Source organism: Chelon labrosus (genome assembly GCF_963514085.1).
Source record: "Chelon labrosus genome assembly, chromosome: 8".
In the NCBI taxonomy this organism is placed as follows: Eukaryota; Metazoa; Chordata; class Actinopteri; order Mugiliformes; family Mugilidae; genus Chelon; species Chelon labrosus.
The window spans coordinates 9,087,656-9,108,948 of record NC_140358.1 but is presented as its reverse complement, the minus strand read 5'-3'; the positions used below and the strand labels follow the sequence as shown (position 1 = coordinate 9,108,948).

Sequence of the window (21,293 nt, the reverse complement as noted above, 5' to 3'; positions counted from 1 at the left end):
GGAAATTTTAGTTAATTTGTAGCTAAGAAATACACAAGCTTATGTTTTTGCTAATGTACTAGCTCTAATTTGTTTAGTACAGCATCTACATAGCCATGTTGGCTAGTATGCAAATAATGCATTAAAACAAACAAAAAATAATAATCTGGAAACCTTCCATGAACCCATCATGTTTTCTTTGTGTGTGTATTAACTTGCATTAACACACAGATGCATCAGCAAACTAGTTTCTAACCATCATCTTCTCCTCTGGTTCCTCCAAATACACGTATAGCTTGCACTTAAATGCACAAGGCCGTCCTTTCTCTTCCTTTCAAAGGACACAGGAAGATATATACAGTGGTAATCTAAAGCAGTTGTACTGTATGTTGAAAGTGGTTGCAAGTAAGCAGTCAAAAACAGCTGCAGTCTACTTAATACTGTGTTAACGGTATATAACAGTATTACATGATCAAAGGTTCAGTTTCTCCTTCAAGTAACTAGCAAAGAGAACCAACCCACTGATGCAAATGTGCTACGAGCGTAGTGTCTGCCCACATACAGTACGTACAACGCACACGCACGTATCACATGAAAGCAGTCTTCACTGAAGCAACATTCTTGGTACACACACAGACAAACGACACACTCCACGCGCTACACCATCTTTCGCAGAGTGTCATCAGCTAAAGGCGTGGGGGATGGAAGAAGCAGGGGTGAGTGATGTAAAGGATGGCAGGGGCATACACATTACATCCATCCTTTCTCCTTCCAGTTTCCAGAGAGACCACAGCACTGAGGCATTTAGGACATGTCCATGTCCTATTACAAGAGCCTCGGCCTCTGAACCCAACCGCTCAGAATTCCGTCCACGACACTATTCATCAGAAAGGCTCCACAAACCTCCAGAGGCAGTCAGAGACAACAACAAATGAGGAAGAAAAGGGCAGAACATAATAGGAAATCATGGTATGTGAGTGTCTTGTGTCCACATGTCTGTTTAGCGTCTTGAAATAATGTAAATGTATGTGAGAGGAAATGAGAAACGCGCGAGAGACTGGGGGCTGGAGCGGAGAAAATCCTAACAGAGTTCTAAGAGGTTTTTATTATCTTCCTCTCATCTATCCTCTACGAGACGTCAAAGCAGTGGCGATGATGAAAGGAAGGAAGTCCTGCATTGATGTGAGGGAGGGATGAGAGATCCAGAAGGAAAGGGAGAGACAGAGGCTGTCTCTGAGTTTGACATGATTACAAATCTGACTTTTCCAGCCCTAAACATCAAATATTCTATCTCCCCTGAGATAACTGGAGACTACATTAAAGCCGTAGATTAACATGTATCCCCCTCATTGACTGAAGGGCACTTTGACATAAATGAACACGCACACATACATCTGTCTAATGTGTCATCCCAAGGGAAGAATTTCAGACACACTGACCTGCCAGTGACGACATCAAGTATTTGATATCAGCTTGACTTTCTATTAGCGTTCAAAGTGAGCAGTGAGTTGTGATTAATACTAGGGATAAATTCAAATAAGAACTGCGACTTCCCCTTTTTATCTGGTATTAACTCACAGGTAGAGAGGCATGAATGAGAAAGAAGCAAGCAAGGAAGGAAGGAAGGAAGGAAGAAAGGAAGGAAGGAAATAAGTCAGTTCTGCATGTCGAGTACAGAAAAAATACCCACCACTGCCAAAAAAGGACTGTCTACTCCTATTATGATGGTTCTCAGATCATGCTGGAATATTTGAGCACGCTCACCCCGTTCTCTTTTTTTTTCTCTTGTGTCTAAATGTGCTACTGCCGAAACTCATTTAGAAACTATTTTGATTCTTTTTTTCCCCTTTCACATGCATACTTGGTAACAAGGGATTCGATATTTCTAGCTGCTGGGGTTCAGTGTCTTGCTGAATATATATCGATATGTGAACAAGAAGAGCCAGGACTGACACTACAAACCCTGTATGCACTGCAGTTTACCATAGCGGAGGCCTCAAAAATGGTTTCTAATGATTTTTTCTTAGTAAAATCTAAACTGTGCATAAACTCTATAGACAGTAAATGTCGAATAAATGTCTACAATGTCAGATTTTAAAATAAGATAAGATGATCATTTAATATATCCCAGAGACATAAGAACCTCTGTTGATGGTTTTGTGGACAATTATAACTATGAAACATCCATAGCTGGTGTGTATAATTAATTAGTAAATCAATTACCGCTAACACGCCAAACAGAGCCTGACATGAAGCAATCATGTCAACAAACGAAAAGAAATCATCCATGCATTCTTCCTAATAACAAGGATTGAGCACGTAAGCAAAGTCTAATACAGTTTACATCTGGCCCATGGGACTCCAGTGTTGCTCATGGACGAGCTGCACTGTCTCGCTTGACAAAATGTTTTTTGTTTTTGATTGATGTGACTAATGTAGTTTGTAGTATTTCATATTGCATATAGAAGCATGCTGCCATAAAACATTGCTGACCTACGAGATTCATGCAGGAAAGTCTACAGACACGTTCAGGATGTTCACTGATTTTGGAAACAATGTTAAATGTGATGATTTATATCTACATTATGAAATAATTAACTTTGGGCTGAGATGCCAGCTGAAGTGTTTAAATAAAAAAGTGTTAATGTTTTATATATACATATACCTAAAGTATACCTAAAGTATAGCTTTGTAAATTTGGCTGTAAATAGAGCTCCTTAGTGATTCCTTTATATACAGAAATATATTTCTGTAAATAGTTATTTACTATTTTGACCCTGTGGGCTTAACTGTTTTAAACTGACATTTCCCGAGTAAATTGAGAAAACTTTTCTATAAGACTGTCTCACTTTCTCTAGATTAGGCTGTCGCACCATGACCACTTTCCATTACTTTCCTTTTCCTGTTTTTTGAATGATGCAGGTACAATCAATGCATTATGCTGGCTGAGACTGTTCTGAAATGACTCAAAAGTAAACAAAAAAAAAAAAACTGTAGTGTAACTGACAACAAATGAGTGTATGTAAGGTGATATAACTGAAAATATATTACTAGAGGAAAAAGAACGCTAGAGGAGAGAGAGAGAGAGAGAGAGACATAAAAATAAGCAAAACAAATGTGTGGGTGGGAGACAATAGAAGAGAGGGAGGAAAGATAAGAATAAAAAGGAACAAGGCACAGAAAAGAGGAGAAGGGGAGAAAAAGGGAAGAGATAAGAGGGGTAAAGAGGACAATTGTGCCTGCTCGCTCATTGGTGTGTGTTTCCTCTGTTTTGGCAGGGTGTGTGTAAGAGCCTCAAGGAAGTAATATACAGTGGCACACTTACCAGCACACAAACACACACACACATACAGTCTCCTACGCACACTGCAGGCTCAGTGGAAAGGGATGTGTGTGTCCAGCTCTGCACTGTGGGCAGAGCTGCCAGGAGTGTGGGAGTCCAGCACTGTGTGTCCTGTTTATAACATGCCAGACAGAGACTAATCCTCGCCGACAGCTCCCAGGTGACCAATGGGCTCACTGCCCCAGCAAGTGACAAGCCGCTAGGCACACTGAACCCCGCTGACCTCCACGCACACAATCACACGACCGCAAACTGCTCCACTTGTGTGTGCCAGCATGTGTTTGTGTGGAGAATCTGAGTGACGGAACCTGCTGGGCGGTACAGTCTCTATCCTGGCTGGAGTACAGTGCACAGCACAGCTAAATCAATACCTCAATCAATGCATGGCAAAGACTAAAGTGTGAGGGAATAGAGACGGGGTGGAATGAACATAAATAAGAAGGGGAATGATTTAAAGTGGGCAAAGTGAAAGAGGTAGAGACTCAGTTGTAATTATTTGATATGTATAGGTCTACCACGGAGCAGTAAGCCACATACCTGCTGGCGTAATGTTCAATCCGGCTGTGTGTGTCCGCATGGGGCAGCTTGGGTGAGGAGCACGGTCTAGAAACAAAAAGAGCCCATGTCAATACTTCACAGGGGCATTTTTAATACTCTGCAATTGTGATCTGTGTGTTTGCAGAAAAGCCATATCCAAACTTTATCGACTCAATGCAAAAATCCCAAAGAGCTTTAATTATTTACATGGAAAACTTTTGGTTTTATTAGAATAACAAGAAAAATCTGAGATCATCTGAGGCTGCTGTATGTTTGTGTAACTTCACTACTTTGCTACATTTACTGGAGAGTGACTTTGCTGATTTTACAGAAAGAGGTTCTAAAACATGACAGATTTCACTGATTAAACCCAACATCCCGACATTATTGGCCTACGGTGCTTGTGAGCAGGCTGCACAAGTGAGAAGTAGTTCAGAAAACCATTGTATATGGTTATAATAAAACATTTTTATTAGGAGGGTATTCATACCAATAATCTTCAGCCTGCGAGGGAACATCACAACGTTAAACCATTACATACGTATATATGAACCATATGGAAAAGAAATTAATCTTGTTTTTCATGTTTTTTTCTATGATGCATCGTAGGTGGTCTCATTATTTCTGTGACGTTTTTGTTTTATAATTACATATACTGCAGAAATATGACTAGATGTAAGCAACAACCAAAATAGAACAGTTCTTGTTAGAGACCGCTATTTCCTGGACATAGATAATACAATAGTGTATGCCGCCACTCTCATGGCCTTCTCTGATAAAGATACGCTGCTACGTTGCAACGTTAGAATTGTTACCTTGTTAAAAACTCCCGATTATAACCATGTTCTCCAGGTCTAATGTCTCCAGGTCCTGCCTCTGTTGTTGTATCTGTTGAGGCACTGGTTTGAGTTCTGTGTCTGGGCTGATGTTATATTTGAGGTTATTAAAGGTGACCATAGCAGTGACATGGTCAGTGAAACCATGGACCCATGGCTATGTTAAATGATCCTGGGTAATGCCGTAGCCTTGAGCTATGCCTCATAGTGATTCATGGATTTTAATCTCATGGCTCTTGTTTTTGTCATATTGTGAGACTCACTCATGTGCACCCGAGCCAGACTGAGATCACAGGACTGACATTATGTTAACTTTCAACACAGCGAGTCAGCTCATGATAAGTAGCCTGCAGCAGCAGGAGTTTGGGTGTAACTGGGAGACAGTAAGAGGCAGATGACAAGAGAGCAGAGACAGAGAAATGACTGTGTTTGTGTTTCCATGTGGGACTCACGTCTCCGAGCTCTCAGCTTCAAGCACAGATTGCACTGGCAGGTAACCTCTCTGCGGATGCTTGGTGAAGTACTGCTTTGACCTGAACTTATTCTTCAGAGTCTTAGCAAAGTCCCTCATCTTCTCTCCCGAGGTTGTCTGGAGCATGATTTAGGAGTCGACGGATGGAGGCGGGGTTGACAGGTGAAGGGAGTGGATGGGAGGATGTTAAATTACACAGCTTTTTCCAATATAACATCGTGCAAAATCTGCCTACACGCTGGTTTGTCTTGCTTTTAACACTTTCCTCACTCTCCTTTTTCATTCAGTTTCTTCTAACCTTACCTCTGTTTAAAATCATCCCCCTGGCTTTTTATTTCCTGATCTCTCTATCATAGTGGAAATCAATGGGCACCTGCCTGTATAGCACTGAAAATTTAGCTTGATAATATAAAATATTGTCTATTAGAAAAAAACACTGTACAGATGGCCTTTTACTATATTTTACACCTTGGAATTGATCAGAGATTTAATCTGGCAGCCACTTTGTACACTCCACCTACAGTATGACAGCTAATCCTTTAGAAAGAACTCGACTGTGCATGCAACCGCTTAAGACTACGATTTTAGCGTAATGTGTGCTCCAAATAGCACTTTATGTCTGCGCTATATGAGCCAAAAAGGATGTTACTGCTGAGTGGTACTCAATTTCTGCTTACTATAGATCTGGATGCAGCAGGGTAAGCATATGTAACAACACACACTTAGTGATGATAGAGACCTTACAGTGGAGAGGTGCCTAATCTGAGTCTGGCGGCAGGAACCAGGAGATAGCAGTATGTTTTTTTTTTTCTTTTGAGTAGAGCAGGGCTTTATCCATCCCAGGCGACCTGAATTTGTATTCAGTTAAAGCACTACATAATGGTTGTCTTACTGGAGTGTAGTACTCCATGATGGGGTAGTGCAGCTTCTTTCCCTTGCTTGTGCGGCCAGTTAGAAAACATGTTTGGCAGATGTCCACATTGAACTGCTTCAGACTGCGATACCTGTCAAAATCAATAAAACAGAGAGGTTGAGCTGAGCTGTGCAAGAGAAATGGATGGAGCAAAGTGGGTCTGTGGGTCTGTGTGTGTACTTGTATTACTCATGTGGTGCAAACATAAATCTGTTTACAAAGTCAAGCTGTAGGGACTTTACTTCCTTTGGGGGACAAAAGCAAGTCACAATAATGTAAATCATAAAGATTTAGGGTGAAAGTGGTTTAACGTTAAGGTGAGATTGAGTTCAGGTGAAGGTTGGAAATTTTCATTTTAACGTCTTTTGAATATCAGAAAGGTGTGTGTGTAGAGAATAAAGGTATACTGCATATTTCTATGTATAATTTATAAGCGTGTCTGCATGTATGCTTTTTACACACAGCCTGGTGCCCTTGAAAAGGATGCAATCGATTACAGACACGTGTTAAGTTTTCAAAATTGTGATTTGTAACTCTATCTTAAATAATAAAAGATGTATTGTGATTTATTTCAGTTATGTTCTTTCTAGTTAGCATATGAATGTGAATTCAGTATATCCACACCAGATTTGATGAAGGTGAAGAATATCGCAGAATGACAGGAACAGCGCCTGCACACTACAATCTGCATAAGATTATTTTCTTTAGGTGATGTCTTGGTCAGGGACCTTCAAGCGTTATACTTGAATAAATGAAATGTATTACAAATGTTGGAGTGTACGCAGGTATTGTGTATTATTATTATTACAATACACTGCATCTTGGTTTCAACATCTCCAATAAGTTTTCATCTTTTGAGCACTGATTCATACATGTAGTAGAAACAGGGAACACCAGCTGCCACTATTTAAATTGATCTATGTACATGGCACACACACACACAGGTGGGCTTACCTGAAGCCCTTGATGGGACATTGTTTGCAGACGTAGCATTTGGCCTGGTGCTTGGTTGACTCTGCAGCAGTTACGCGGTGGAGGACAGGCAGCCAAACCATCGACTGGGGCTCAAGGCTCATCCACTCCAGGAAGTGAGACACCTCAATGGCAGGTTTCCCAGGGGCCTGGGAACGGAAGGTTGGAGGTAGGAAAGAAGCACAGAACAATGTAAACAACCCAAATATAGACCGACAGGCAGGTACATGAAGCAATGAAAGAAGAAGGCATGCTTGGTTCTCAAATGTGGTCTTGCAGAGTGCTATTACATAAAAGGAATCAAAGGGAATACAAGGCGAAAAATATGCACAAAACTATGAGCTATCTTTTGTTTTTATACAGCTCCTTAGACAGTTAGAAAGTTGGAACACAGTACAGTATGCTTAAGTTCTATATCTTTGTAGACTGTATGTGTGTTTGTGTGTCTGCATGTGGTCCATCTCTCACAGAGACAGCTTGTTGAAATTTCCAGAAAGCGGGATAAAAAGGAAGTCAACCTAATAAAAGAATGACTCGCCAAGCGCTAAAATCCGTGATGTGCTAAATTCTCATTAAGTCTGCATCAGAGATGCATTAAGAGGTTGATTTCCCTGGAGCTCTCTCTACTGCTCAAGCAGAGTAACATAATAAATGTGTATGTGTGTGCACTGATCACACAGACTGTGAGGTGCACGGAGGTGTAGCGTCTCCAGGGGATGAAGGAGCTCCTCTCTGTTAGCAGAGTGGTGAGCTTGGCTCCATGTGGGAGGTCGAATAGCAGCCCCTTGCATACCGAACACCTGGAACCGTCACTGACTATGCTGAGCACGCCACTGCATCACAAAGCAGCACACCCAACAGATGGGATATTTTCAACATCATTGGGGAAAACAGAACGATATACAACCAGTTATCCATCAAAACTGTTTGCTTTCTGCACAACATTTCCATTAAACTGCATCTTTCCGAACCAAGATCTAAACTACAATATTTCTGACAGAGAATTCAGAGAATTAAGTTATTCCTCAAGTTGAATTTCACCTGCACGTACAGAAACACCTTCAGCAACACTGTGTAGCTACCTTACTCTGTCTATTTCTCAGTAAATTCCATCTGCTCCTCTGTCAGCAAAGTCAGTGTCAGTGAGGTGGCAGCAAATGCTGCACCCACATCCCCACAAACTGTTGTCACTCATTTCCAAGTCAAGTGATAAACGGGCAAATGGGTCACCCCCCAGTTGGCATTACATGGGTACTTCATCTACAAGTAAATGTCCTGACATGGAGCAAATGGAGAAAGGAATTGATTTAAATCAGCCGTAGCTGATACAGCAAGCGTGAACCAGAATAGAGTGCGTATAATTAGGATGTGCATGGAAAATGAGGGAATTAAAAGGCTTTGCATAGGCCTCCGTCCAAAACAGCCTGCTCTTAACAAAGCAGTGATTATCTGGTGTCCTGAGTTGAATGCTGAAAGTTAAAGTTCCTGCAACCCACTACGACATCCAGACACATGCAGCAAACATACTTCCTCATCAACTATTGCTTTTGTGCTACTGTAGTCTGAGACCTATACTTCATCATATCAATATTCCAATAGCAAGTAGTCTGTAAGCAACTTTCCCATTTAAACTTGGTTTGGATGGTTAGTAACATCATGCATTAGCTGAAGCCGATTGTATTTATGTGCATTAAAAGCAATCCAATGTAATATTCATGTGATGTGATGTTTTACGAGGAAACATTTTGAAATAGTTCGGTGCAGCTGAGAGTGCTCTAGGTTCCTGAAATGGTGCTCTTAAATTTCTCTTCCTTTGTAGGATGACTGTGCAGACGTCAGTAAAACACAGCTTCACAGAGCAAGTGGGTTGGAAACCAAAAGGCAAAAGCTTCAGTTTGGCCTTCATCTTTGAAGATTAAATTCAGTTACTTGATCTGCACAATGGGTGACTGACATGTTCATGACCTGAGGCAGAAGGAGCCCGTTTTAGAAAAGACATCGTCTCCGTCAGCATTTACACACTTAGTCGGGAGGTTGTGGAGAATATACCGTGGATCCCATATACAAGTTGGCATTTTGGACATCTAGAAAATGCTGCACAGTAGCGAAGACTTCATCGCCACTGTGCCGACTACTTAGATCATTCTTCTTGAATTCAGCAGCCTACTTATTCACCATACTGTAAGGAGCGCCCTCCCCCAGTGCTGCCACCTTGTCCTCCTTGGGTGATAAGCCCTTGAGTCCGAGGGAGCAGATGATTGCACATGTCGTCCATTATCTCGGACAGTGCTGACTTGCAATTTTCAATTACCCGAAACAGAAACACCACAAAGCTTATTAACTTCAAACTTTCTGTACAATCACTCAAAGAGCTGAACTGCCCGTGCATGTAAAGAGAGCTGGATAACTGAAATCCTTTTGCCTTTGACCACAAACTTATGAGTCAGCCCTTGTATTACTGTTCTGATTTCTGGAGGTCAATCACTATTTTCATTTATATTAATTAATACATTAGCAGGTTTTACATAACAATAGTGTGAATAAGTAGGTTTTTAAGGCGGCCTTCAAATTTCTCATTAGAGCAATCAAGCTATTCAAACAATGAAACTAGCACTGTCCTTACAGCGTGCGAATATGTTATACAAAAAGGACACTGGACCATGAATATTCATATAAACAGCATGGCTGCAGAAGCTGAATCTTTTGACTGTTATATGATCGAATGTGGTGAGCTAAACTCACAATATCCTTATATAGTATGTGTGTGCATGGGCGTAGAAAACAGAGCATGCTGTCGCCTTTCAGCAGATGCATTTAGGCGTAACATGAATATATGCGACTGAGTTCTCACCATGCGGAAGCAGCTACGGACACTTGGCTCCACATTGCTGCCCCCGAAAGCAGCAACTTCACCCAACTGCCGGGGGATCTGGATGGCTTCGTGGAGGAGCAGGCTGAGGTGACGCTGGTCTGTCAAACCTCCGGTACCAGACACCTGCCGGAATAAGTCTGCAAAACACACATCCAGTTACCAGTAACGAATCTAACTGTACACCAGCGTATACAGCATTTATTGTGCACAGTGTTAGTATACATGTATGCAATTATATGTATGTATATTACCACCACATATACATCTGTTGATTAAGGGCAATTGCATTTGTTTCTACATTTTCTTACAAACCGTCAATTATGAATTTAATCTCAAATGCATTCACAACAATTACAAAAATATGGCTCTCGGGATTCATAACAAACTGTATGGTGAGCAAGTAATCTGCAAATAAGGCTTATCTAACCTATTTTTTTGGCAAAAATGACTGACATATAGACAGAGACAGAATCAGTATTAGTGGCCCAGCCGGTCAATTTAGAGATGAAAGAGCTGCATAAGTAGTTTCTTGTCAGATTTTGAATGAGGCCTTTACCAAGCTAGCTGGGAGTCTGGCTGTCACTGAGGAAATGAATGCTGACAGGCGTGTGAAAATGCTGCACAAAAAGAGTATAAGCATCCCATGTATCCTCTTTTCTGTGCACTTATTCAACCCTGTAGTGAGTATGTTGGGCTTTAACACCTGCATGTTAAACAGCCTCCTCTATATAGGCCTCATAGCCAGAGCTCAGGTGTGTTTGACATTTTAAATGCTCGCACTGTTTTATGGAGAGACCACCACGGTGTACTGTTATATTACATCTTAAACATGCAGCCTGCAAAGCTGCTAACGCTGCAGAGTGACAATTGTATTTCTGGATTTGGCTGCACAAGCCATACATTATCTGACAGAGATGTTTCAATCTGGACCAAAGTGGTTGGCCAACTTTAAAGTGCAGCAAAAACAAAAGTCAGATTCTGCAATGGCGTTATTTGTACGTCCACTTACCTATTGTATATTCAGAAACATAGTTTGGGGGATGCATTTAAGAGGACAGAAACTGAAAACTATGTTTTTCTGAAAATAAAAAGAGAGGGCAGTGACAAAACAGTAAGTGGTGTGTGTCACATTAGGAGTAAAAGCAACACATGTTGAGTGTTTGAGCATAGGCAACTGATAAATGAAGGCAACTTTAGTAATCATAATCCCTTTTTTGAATCACAACCCCACCACTGACGATAAATACCCACCATCTAGGTCTCAAAGAAAAACAGGCTCACTCAAAAGAAAGACAGACAATCAGGGACACTGCATGTCTACCTGAAGCCAAAATAATAAGACTGTCTCCCTTCAGGGACCGATCAATTGAAGGTAAATCTGTCATCTTTCAGACCTGACACAGAGGGTGTGCCAAGAATGAATAGTCCTGGCATGGGTTTGTCTCAGATCTGTATCAACTCCACGCTAACCCTGCTCCAGCTATTGTCAGTTCAAATGCTCACTGATGGCTTACAGGATGACTCGTGAACTGGATTACAACATTCATTCATTCATTCATTCATTTTCTGTATTCTGTATTGTCTTACAACAGAACAGTACAAATATAACTCAGACTGGAGCATGGGACTGATAAAATATTACAGCATCATTTATAATCGAAACAGAACAAAGCCTCTTTGAGAGTGTGCATGAATGGTATCTCTGGCAAGCAATCCTTTTAAGGCCCCTGGCGTACTTTGTACAAGTAAAGAAAGCTTTCTCCATTATGGTAGCGCAGTCATTTCCTCCATTAGACTAAGTGGATGTCTTTGTGTAATACTGGCAATCAGGGTCGTTTTGTTTTGGCTCATTGTTTGCAGTTGAGGAAATGCATTAGACATCGTGAACGAGAATGAGGCTCACATTTGTACTTCTCCTGCACATCTGCATTGCACAGGCTCACCAGTCCCATCTTGAAGCTGAGAACCCGCATTTTGCCATTTCGAGCACTAGAGGAGAGAAAACACAAAGATCCAGGGTTACAACTTTTAGAGAGATAATAATCTGAAATCAGAGTGTACTGGGACGTGATAATATATTCAAAGAGTAGAAGAATTACCCGGGTCACTGCAATATAGTACATGTCAGTGCTGTAGTGTGAAATCGTATTAGACCATTCTGAGTAAGTAAAGTCACTACAGGGACTTGATGAAGTATTGAGTCTATGGGTTTATGCCTAAAAGAGCCATCATAATAATAATAAGAAGAAGAAGAACAAGAAGAAGAACAAGAACAAGAAGATGTGTCCCCAGATGAATAAATAAATACTGTCCAGAAGCAATGACAGTGGACAGACACTGCAGCACACATGAACTTTTTTCCAGCTTGAAATAAAAAAGAAATGGTAGAGCTACTGTGGAAAAATTTGAGACACAAACACGGCATCACAGCTCACAGGTCTGGTGCCAACACAGCCTGGAAGAATTTAGTGCCGAGCTTAGCAGCACTGACAGAAACCAGGCTTATCGAATTAACACTTGAATCATTAAGAGATAAATCAGAGAACATCACATTCATCAGAGAACACGAGAGCAATGAAGTATGAAATCAAATCAAAGAGTAAGTTAAATTTCCAGAGCTGGATACAGCTTTGAAAGTGTTCAAAAAAACAGGGACACAGTCGGGGGCACAGGATTTTTAATTCAAAAGGAAGTGAAAAATTATTCAGGCCAGGCTATTAGAGGCCGGTCAAGAAAATTAGAGTCACAGGGAGAAACATGAAAAGTGAAAAGCAGAGTGTCATTTCCCAACTGGATTCAGGGCTGGAGTGGATTGGACGAGTTTGAGAGTGCGTGGGGGCGACTGGCTGTCAGCACCTTGCACACACACTTTGTACTGTGGGCTGCATGCCATCTTCAATATGCACCCCAGTGCTGCTCCTCGGGGGACACATCACTCCTGCACACCCGGCTAGTGTGACACACATATAAACATATACCCGCACGAGGAGTAGCTTTGATAAACGCTAATGCACATTCATTGGCACAAACACACATAAAAATGGACGCACAAACACACACCCCATTCACATTCCCTGCTACTATTTATTGGAAAACAAAAAGCAATTACAGAAATTTATGCAGAGGGTAAAATCTCTGATTGTCTCTCGTTAGTAGCAAGTAGTTAAGAGCCACAGACTGAATTTACAGCATTCGTGGGCTTATTCCTGTATTTCTGCATCTGTGCTCAATGTTTTTTCCTTTGGAGACACCACAAAAAAAGTCAATCAGGGACAAAGACGAGTGAGTGTTGGCGTCGAAGAGGATTTGTTTCTACTGCGTCTCAGAGGGAATGATTGGCCCTCTGCCTGGACATTGTTATTGGAGCTTTAGCCGTGGTGTGACTCTTTATAGATGTCTGTAGAACAAGCCATTGAACTGGTTCCATCAATCTCCAGACAGACTGTTGTCCAATGGTTGTGAGGAATTGCTAAAAATAGCTTTTATTGTAATAGTTTATATGTCCCAAAAACACAACTAGCAACGTAGGTGAATTCCATATAACTCCATATCTCTCCGTCACTGATAGAGTAAGGGAGATACTCAGTAACACTGTTCTCAACGTAGCCAGTGAAGGCTACAAGATATATTGCAAGAATACTTTGTATACTGTACTGTATATACTCATGGTATTAAAAGGAAATCACCTGAATTGGTGCTTTAATGTAAAACGTCACGAGCACTTTATGACAGAAATTAGTGCATTGCTCAAAAAATATTGTATTTTTGTCAAAGCCTGGCACCTATATTACCCACCAGGCCACTCGAGCAGAGACAGCTTGGCTGGAAAGTCAGACGTGCTCTACTATTAGTGCCTCAAGCCAATAACCAAGCAGAGATGACGTGAGATATATTTGCAGCAGTACTCCAAAAAATTGGCACATCTCTCCTTTAAGCAGCCATCCAGGTCAGTGACAAGTAGTGTAACCATCTTGGATGATGGGCATTTAATTTTTTTTTTTTTTGCCTGGACACAGGCTGTATGATTGACACCCTATAGACAGTCAAATCTGCAAATATACAGGGAACTTGAAAAGAAAGTTAGTCATCTCTGGAGGTAAGGACACCTCTTGGGAGTTGAAGGAGAGCTAAAAGACAAAAGTCTCTGTCTGCTGGATGTATAGACACTTACTTGACTAGCAGCTGATGAAGCTTACAAGTTAAGCAGGGTTTAATGAATGCTTCAGTTTTTTCTTGACAGAAGCATTTGCCTCCAGCTCACCCACCTGTCGTAGACGTTGAGCAGCCAGTTGAGACACATATCAACGCAAAGTGGAATGTTGACCAGGATGGACCTCTCCTCCTCCAGCCTCTCGTACAGAGCCGTGAGACCGTGAATCACATCCACCACATCCATCACATGCTCTCCCTGCTGCAGCTCCTGCTCCCGAAACACCTCCACAAGGCTGCTCAGTGCCACTAGATCCACTAAACACAACACAGACGTGCATGCGGGAATTTGAATTAGTCTCTGCTTGGCAGTGCACTGACAACATAACATGTATGTTTTGAATATGACACACGTTTGTGCGATATGTTGCTTCGATGTGTGTGCACACATGTGAAAAGTGCTAAAGCCTAAACACCTATGTTAATTTTGGGACACAAACACAAAGACACAGCAGGATCATCATTCCCACCTCAGAAAATGAGCGTGCAGGCGACAGCGGTGCTTATTCATCCTTTTTGCCCATTTAAGCCCTACCAGATGTTTCAAGAGAAGTGACACAAATTTGATTTTGCTCTTCTAAACTAATTTGATGGCCCATCCCTAGGAGTGGAGCTAAAAGGGTGTCCGTGGATGCCAGGTATAATTGGATAATACGATAATAAGGTAGAACAGAGTGAGGAGATAACAGGAGTATGCTCAGTGTTGGAAGGGAATCACCAAAAAAGGAATTTCTCTTATAAAGAACTGCTCAGTCACTCACAATGTGTGCATGAGAGAAAGAATGAGAATTTTGGAGTTATCACAGAGAGGCCAAGCAATTAAATTCTGAAATGATATCAACTAGTAGACCAGAGGAGGGTGAGATAAGGGAATGGGCGAGAGAAAGGAAGTAGGAGATTGGCTGAAAAGGGTTTTTCACAGCGGTCCGTGCGTGGTGAGTTTTTATTACAGCAATGGGAAAGATGGTTGGAGGAATGGGGTAAGAGAAATAAAAAGAAATAAGATAAACATGAATAAAGAATTGTGCATAATTGGCCACTTGCAGGGACCAACTGAACTAATGAAAAAGAAAGAAAGAAAGAAAGAAAGAAAGAAAGAAGGAAGGAAGGAAGGAAAGGCCATGTTCGAGGTAGTGACCCTGCATGGGAATACAATCAAGCTTCAGCCAAGCAGGACAAACTAATTGCCTTCTATTTTGTAACTGAAATGGACCAATTAATAGCTAATTAGCTGAAATGCTAATGATCCAGGCCTTGATGAAAATGAGGAGGACTCTGGTAGTTGGGTAGTTCTACTGGCTCTAACATTTATCAATACATGTGATTGCTGCATTTCGAAGTCAATATTAATGTAGACGGCAACAAATGTTTTCATCTACATTTCCATGTAGGGTTCAAAGGAGCGATGATTATTTCAATAACTGAATAAATACATGTGCCGTAGCCAGTGTTGTACAAGTTCACACTAAACAAGAACTAGTGCAAAGTTCAGTTCGCACAGATAAAAGTGAACTAGTTCCAGTTCATAGTTCACATATTTTAAGTTTGAACTTGTTGTCTTTTTTTTTTTTTTTTTAAATGAGCAGCTTTGAACTATTGTTGTTCAATAGAATCTCTGACTGACCTGCGCATCCATCCCCAGTCCGTGATATTTTTTCTGCCAGGATCTGTGCTGCCTTTTTTGAATAACCATTGACAGTATATGCTAGGAAATATTCCTGAATGGGGGCGGGGGGCGTTGTTATTTCCCTTCAGACTGAGCGAAACTCACGTCTACGTTCACAGTTGGAAAAATTCTGCGTTCAGTTCACAGCTCACCAAAATATGAACGTGTTCAATGAACCCCGTTCATTGAACACGTTCATGCACAACACTGGCCACAGCTAATCATTATCTTTCATTCCGGGGAAGAGCTTGTCATAGTGCACTACTGATGCTGCAGGATAACAGTATATCACTTAAACAGTCATTGCATCTCTGCAGACAGAAATTCCATAAATGAAATACTGTACATACGCCTCAGAGCCTTCTGCACTCGTCGCAGCTTCATAGCTGTTCTGTATGCTGAGAACTTGATGTTGTTCAGATCCGCTAATGGAAGGGACGGAAGAGATAAAAAGAGATTAGAGAGATGAGAGAAAACCAACGCATCCTGCACCAACTCACCCTGCCGTTAAAGAATTAGATCTTACTATCTGTCCCCCTGTTTATCACACCACAGCAGAAGTAATTTGCTGTATTACTATTATTATCTGTGTATGTGTCTGTGTACACGCATGTATTTGTCTAGCTGAGCATGTGTTTGTGACAGCGTGCCTGTCTCGCCTGGAAGCTCCCCCTGTCAGATTAGATCAATAGTAAAACACATCATGTCAGTTAATCACAAATAATTAAAGGCTAAGTGAAAAGCAATCAGAGCACTGGCAAATTGGGCCTCATGGGTTAATGACAGTAGCTGTGTAGTCCCCAAGGAGTTTGAAATACAGGTTCCTTAATGAGCTGTGTGACAGGACCTTCAAAGTAGAAACCCAGTGGTGACATGTTGCTGGTGAAGCTGCAGCCTAGTGGGGGTCCTGGGCGAATAAGCACGATGGTGCTTTAATTGTCTCCTCACTCACCTAGCGCCTGGTACAGTTCTGTCATCTTTGGATGGTCCCAGCAAGTTGTCTGGGCCTGGTGGCTGACAGAAAAATGAAGCAAAGGCAAAAGATTTCATGAGGTAGGCAAGAATGGGGGTGCACATTTTTCAGGCCAGAGAGATCAAGGTAAAAATGGAGAACAAATGAGCCGAGGGAGCGGAGACAGGCAGGTGTGGCACACAGTAAAAGGGGTGAGATGAAAAGATGGTAAGTAAGAGAGAAAGGTAACAATGAGGGGACAGAATAGGGTGACCATTGTTTAAGATAAGCCAAGAAATGTTACCCCTGGAAAGTGTAGACACATGTCAAACACGATGAAAATATTCACGTTTAAGTATTAAAGGTGCAAAACTATTGCTCTGCTGCAGATATATACCGACAGTAGCTTAAAATGTTACATTCAGAAATACACTGAACTCCAACTCATACCTACATCAAAAACATACATTCACACCACCTCCCCCTCCTTCAACTCCCTGGGAACATTCAGAAAATGTACCATCTATAAAATAGATCCAATAAAAAGGACAAGAGCAGAAAAATAAATGGGAAACCCCATAGCAAGAAATCCGCCGGTCTCAAGGGCCTTTTAGGGCAGCACTCATCTTTTTACCTGTGCAAGTGATCATTGATTGGTACCCGGTAGAGTGCTACTCAGATACTACCCATCCTCTCTGGAATAGTAATATAACCCATAAAGAACCGACTAGGAGACTAAAACAAGACCCACAAGGTTGTGTTGCAAATGATTAAGAACATAAATACTTACAGTCTGGAGAGAAACAAACTGTACAAATGCATACACCTGCCCCCCCATCCTGCACACACACACCTACATTCACAGCTCATTGGTAAAAGCGGTGGCACTCCAAAGGTAAACCGTATTGATGAAGGGTAAATAGATAAACACATGAGTGCTCAGGCAAACAGGGCTCACGGTGTGGCTCAATACAGTTTCTTTCTGAATCATTTAGTATTTATCCAATCTAATGAATGTCTGGGCAAAGGAAAGATCTCTGAAAATATGAACAAAAATGTGTGCTATACCTCAGGCACATACAGGTACGCTCTGATTTTGCTTGTACAAATGACACAATATCTCCCAGTCACACAGACAAACAGTTTTAGAGTAGTTTCCCGAAATAGTTGGGTCGAACTTTGCTGTTAAAGGTGTTTTTTCTTTAAACCAATATCTCAAAAGTCTAAATTGACTGAAAAAGTGCTTATTGATGGCCTTTGTTTCCTGTTGGAAAAATGAGAACTGTTGACACGGGAACAAACAACTGTAAGGTGAAGTGCAGAAAGAAAGATCAGCATGAAGTGTAGTTTTTATGTTGACTGAAACTGACATAGATAGAGACATTACTACTGGTTGGTATTTGCAATACTCATGCTTATGTTCAGTGTGAGTGATCATGTCATGGCCTGTCAGTTGATCTGTACATCTGTTTTGGTCATTAAGAAAGGCGCATCAAAATAGCGTAGTGTGAGTTAACACATTGTACAAAGTGTAAAAATGCACCCAGGTTTGGTCGTACTACTTCACGGAAAAATAGTAACAAATTACCCCCACTTTAATCCAGCCACTTAACCTGCCATGAAAACAGTACATTTACTGTGACAATGCCGACACTATCCCTGTAGTAGCACTTACTTGATGTAGTAGGGCACTTTGTTCGGGGAGATGGCACGCTCCCACGGTATCTGCACTGAACCTGCGCAAACACAGAGTGACAAAATCAATTTCAAAATAGCCATGTCATGCATGAAAAGCCATTGTGCACAATGTCCCTGGCACCGTGTCCACACACTGTGTCCATTCAGATCTTCTTAACAGAGCTGCTGCAGTGTACATCAGGCACATTAAAGCCAAACAGACAAGTCTATTGTGTGGGGGCTCCACTGGGTGTTGGTTTGTTTGGCATGGCCTAATAGAATAAGGGAGGCTGAGGAGTCGGCAAGACAGGATGACTATAGCATTTTAACTGTTCTCCAAACCGAAAACACAGGGAGCTCAGCTGATAATTAGAGAAGACAAGCTGCTCCAGAAGAAACAGGAGTCAGACAACACAGCAACACACGCTGATGACATGTATGCAACCATACCCATAGACACACACCACGCCACTGTCAATTACTGCATTATGACAATTAAGACTTGCATGTTGTTGCTCTGTGGCGGCACAGTGGTGTGGTAGTTAGCACTGATGCACTCTACCATATGTAAGAGTCCTGCATTTAAGATCTGACTTAAGTAAACTAACAAAAGTATTGTGATTTACATATACTGTATTACATTATTAGATTTAATTCCGGTGCATCTGCACACACAGAGTGCAGCATTTAGTTGGTCAAAGTGAAGCTCATTTGGACTGTTTATTATACAGTGTTGTACAAGGAGTTGTTCCTAACCTCAGGGTTGGTTCCCCTCAAACGGCTTGTTGTGAGAAAATTAATGGGAAAGAAAATAAGAAAAACACAGTCCTGCCACACAAACTTAAATCCTCGAGACTTTCACTTTTCACTGATATTTGGTTTTTGGGAAGAGTTTTACTTCTTTGTGCATCACACTGTTATTTAAATGAAACCATTTCAGAAATACAAACGCATATATTAAGGAATCTTAAAAAAAAAAATGAAAACCCTGAATATAATCCTTTATATTTTTTTAGGTCATCCAGTTATACTTAAGCGCAGTAGTGGAGTATATGTACCCAGTTACATTCCACTGAGATATAAACCCATATGCGCTCATAGAAGCACCATATGCACTCTACCATATGTCTATATGCAACGAAACAGCAAATATAATGTGGTCATGTTGGTGCAATAAAAGCACACAGACATAAACCCAGACGTTTCTGCAGGGCACAGTGGGCTGAGCTGGCACTGGAGTAGCGCTATATAAGTCCCAGTGTGGCATCTCAGATCCAGCGTGACAGCAGTAAATCTGGATGGGTTTGGCGAGGACACTGGAGACACACAAATACACACCACCGATTCAGATATACTCGCAGAGTGCAGCCCCGCAACGTACAGCTTTTTAACTTCTTCATCAGTTTAAACTAGGCAAAACAAATCACATTTTCAGCCCCCCGCCACCTCTCCGCAGCCTTTGAAGAGCAGCAGGTAAAAGAAGAGACGGAATTCACAAATGTGTAACGCTGCTCGAATGAGAGCAATGACTGTTGAGATGAGCATCGCTGGGGATGCTTCTTGCAACAGTGTGCTGGAGCTGATGAAGACAGACAAACAAAGCCTGCCAGCTCCACCTCTAACCCAAATACACACACACACAGCACTTTACAGCATTATCACAGCTAAACTGTACTACACCTAACCTCCCCCTCACTCACTCACACATACATTCTAACTGAGATGGTGCCTTGGCACAGCATGACACAGATTGGTGCAATATGAGGCACCAACTTCAAAAAGCAGAAGAGGACTCTTACTGGAAAGGAAGTGCTGCGATCCAGGGCCAAAGTCTCTATGTGCATCCTGGAGCTGCTTCAGCCGCTCCTCTATGGAACCCTGAGGAGACACAAACACACAAAGTTAAATCAAAGGGAATCGTGCCGTTCATCCCTCTCCACCAAAAATACCCACAATAGGAATGCACACACACAGACCACCTGCTTCTCCTCCATTAGTTAACTGCAGAATATAAATTACGTCTTTCTCCTCCTCCGCTGCCCCTCTTGAAGGACTTTGAAAGCCTTTGAAGAACAGCAGGTAGGAAATCGAGACAGAGATTACAAAATAATTTATTTCGTTGAAACGAGGACAGTGGATTCTGGTGGCGGTGTCGTTGCTGAAATAAGAGAAGATAAAATGAGAGCGAAACAGGGGGTTGGGAAGCGTCATGTGTGTTGAGTCAATAACCACGGAGACTGAGTTGACAATATTAAGTTTGCCATTCCCTTTGTAAAAACATTTCCCAGCAGTTATGTTTTCCACCAAATGGGATTTAGTCTTCCTAATCCTGGTTTATTTGAAATGTATTGGATTTGGCACATGAATCATTGTCAGCTGGATGTTGAAATCCGTCCTCAAACAATGGGAGGTAAATCCACTCGCTGTGAGGTAGAGGGACTGATAAAGAGAGAAAGAGAAAAGAGAACGAGTGAGGACCTCACAGTGAAGCCCAGGCAATACGTCGTAATGTGTAAAGTTGGATACTGTATATTGAACTAGCATTTTTCAGCGTTCACACATCATTGCTCCCTTGCCAGACAATAAAACAAGATACATATATAATCTGGAGCGTGGTTTTAAATAGTTTGAGATTAATATAGAGCATTGTCAATGTGCCGTGGAGATGTTACTGCCAACTGTGCCGTGTTGCACAGTCGACTTGTCGTGCAGGCAATTTGGGCTGCCATAAGGAAGACAAATGACAAAATTATCTGTGATCGACAAATATTAGCTAATCAAATTTGGAAATGCATTTTCGCTGGCGTCAGAACAGCCAAAATCAACAGGGCGCAGGATGTTGCTGGGATTTAGCATTCAGCATTT

General features: G+C 41.6%; 1 protein-coding gene across 1 annotated transcript in view; it reads right to left on the bottom strand.

Moving 5' to 3' along the window:
- Positions 1–21,293, bottom strand: part of drp2 (dystrophin related protein 2) — a gene marked incomplete at its 3' end in the record, with an annotated part of 57,512 nt that overhangs the window by 6,122 nt on the left and 30,097 nt on the right. The window contains exons 7-17 of the mRNA XM_084549242.1: positions 20,228–20,306; positions 18,427–18,487; positions 16,752–16,813; positions 16,150–16,224; positions 14,190–14,391; positions 11,828–11,913; positions 9,904–10,061; positions 7,035–7,201; positions 6,060–6,171; positions 5,148–5,284; positions 3,860–3,925 (exon numbers count right to left, since the gene is read on the bottom strand). Of these exons, the coding sequence (XP_084405368.1) occupies positions 3,860–3,925; positions 5,148–5,284; positions 6,060–6,171; positions 7,035–7,201; positions 9,904–10,061; positions 11,828–11,913; positions 14,190–14,391; positions 16,150–16,224; positions 16,752–16,813; positions 18,427–18,487; positions 20,228–20,306 (1,205 nt within the window). The remainder of the gene's footprint in view (positions 1–3,859; positions 3,926–5,147; positions 5,285–6,059; positions 6,172–7,034; positions 7,202–9,903; positions 10,062–11,827; positions 11,914–14,189; positions 14,392–16,149; positions 16,225–16,751; positions 16,814–18,426; positions 18,488–20,227; positions 20,307–21,293) is intronic.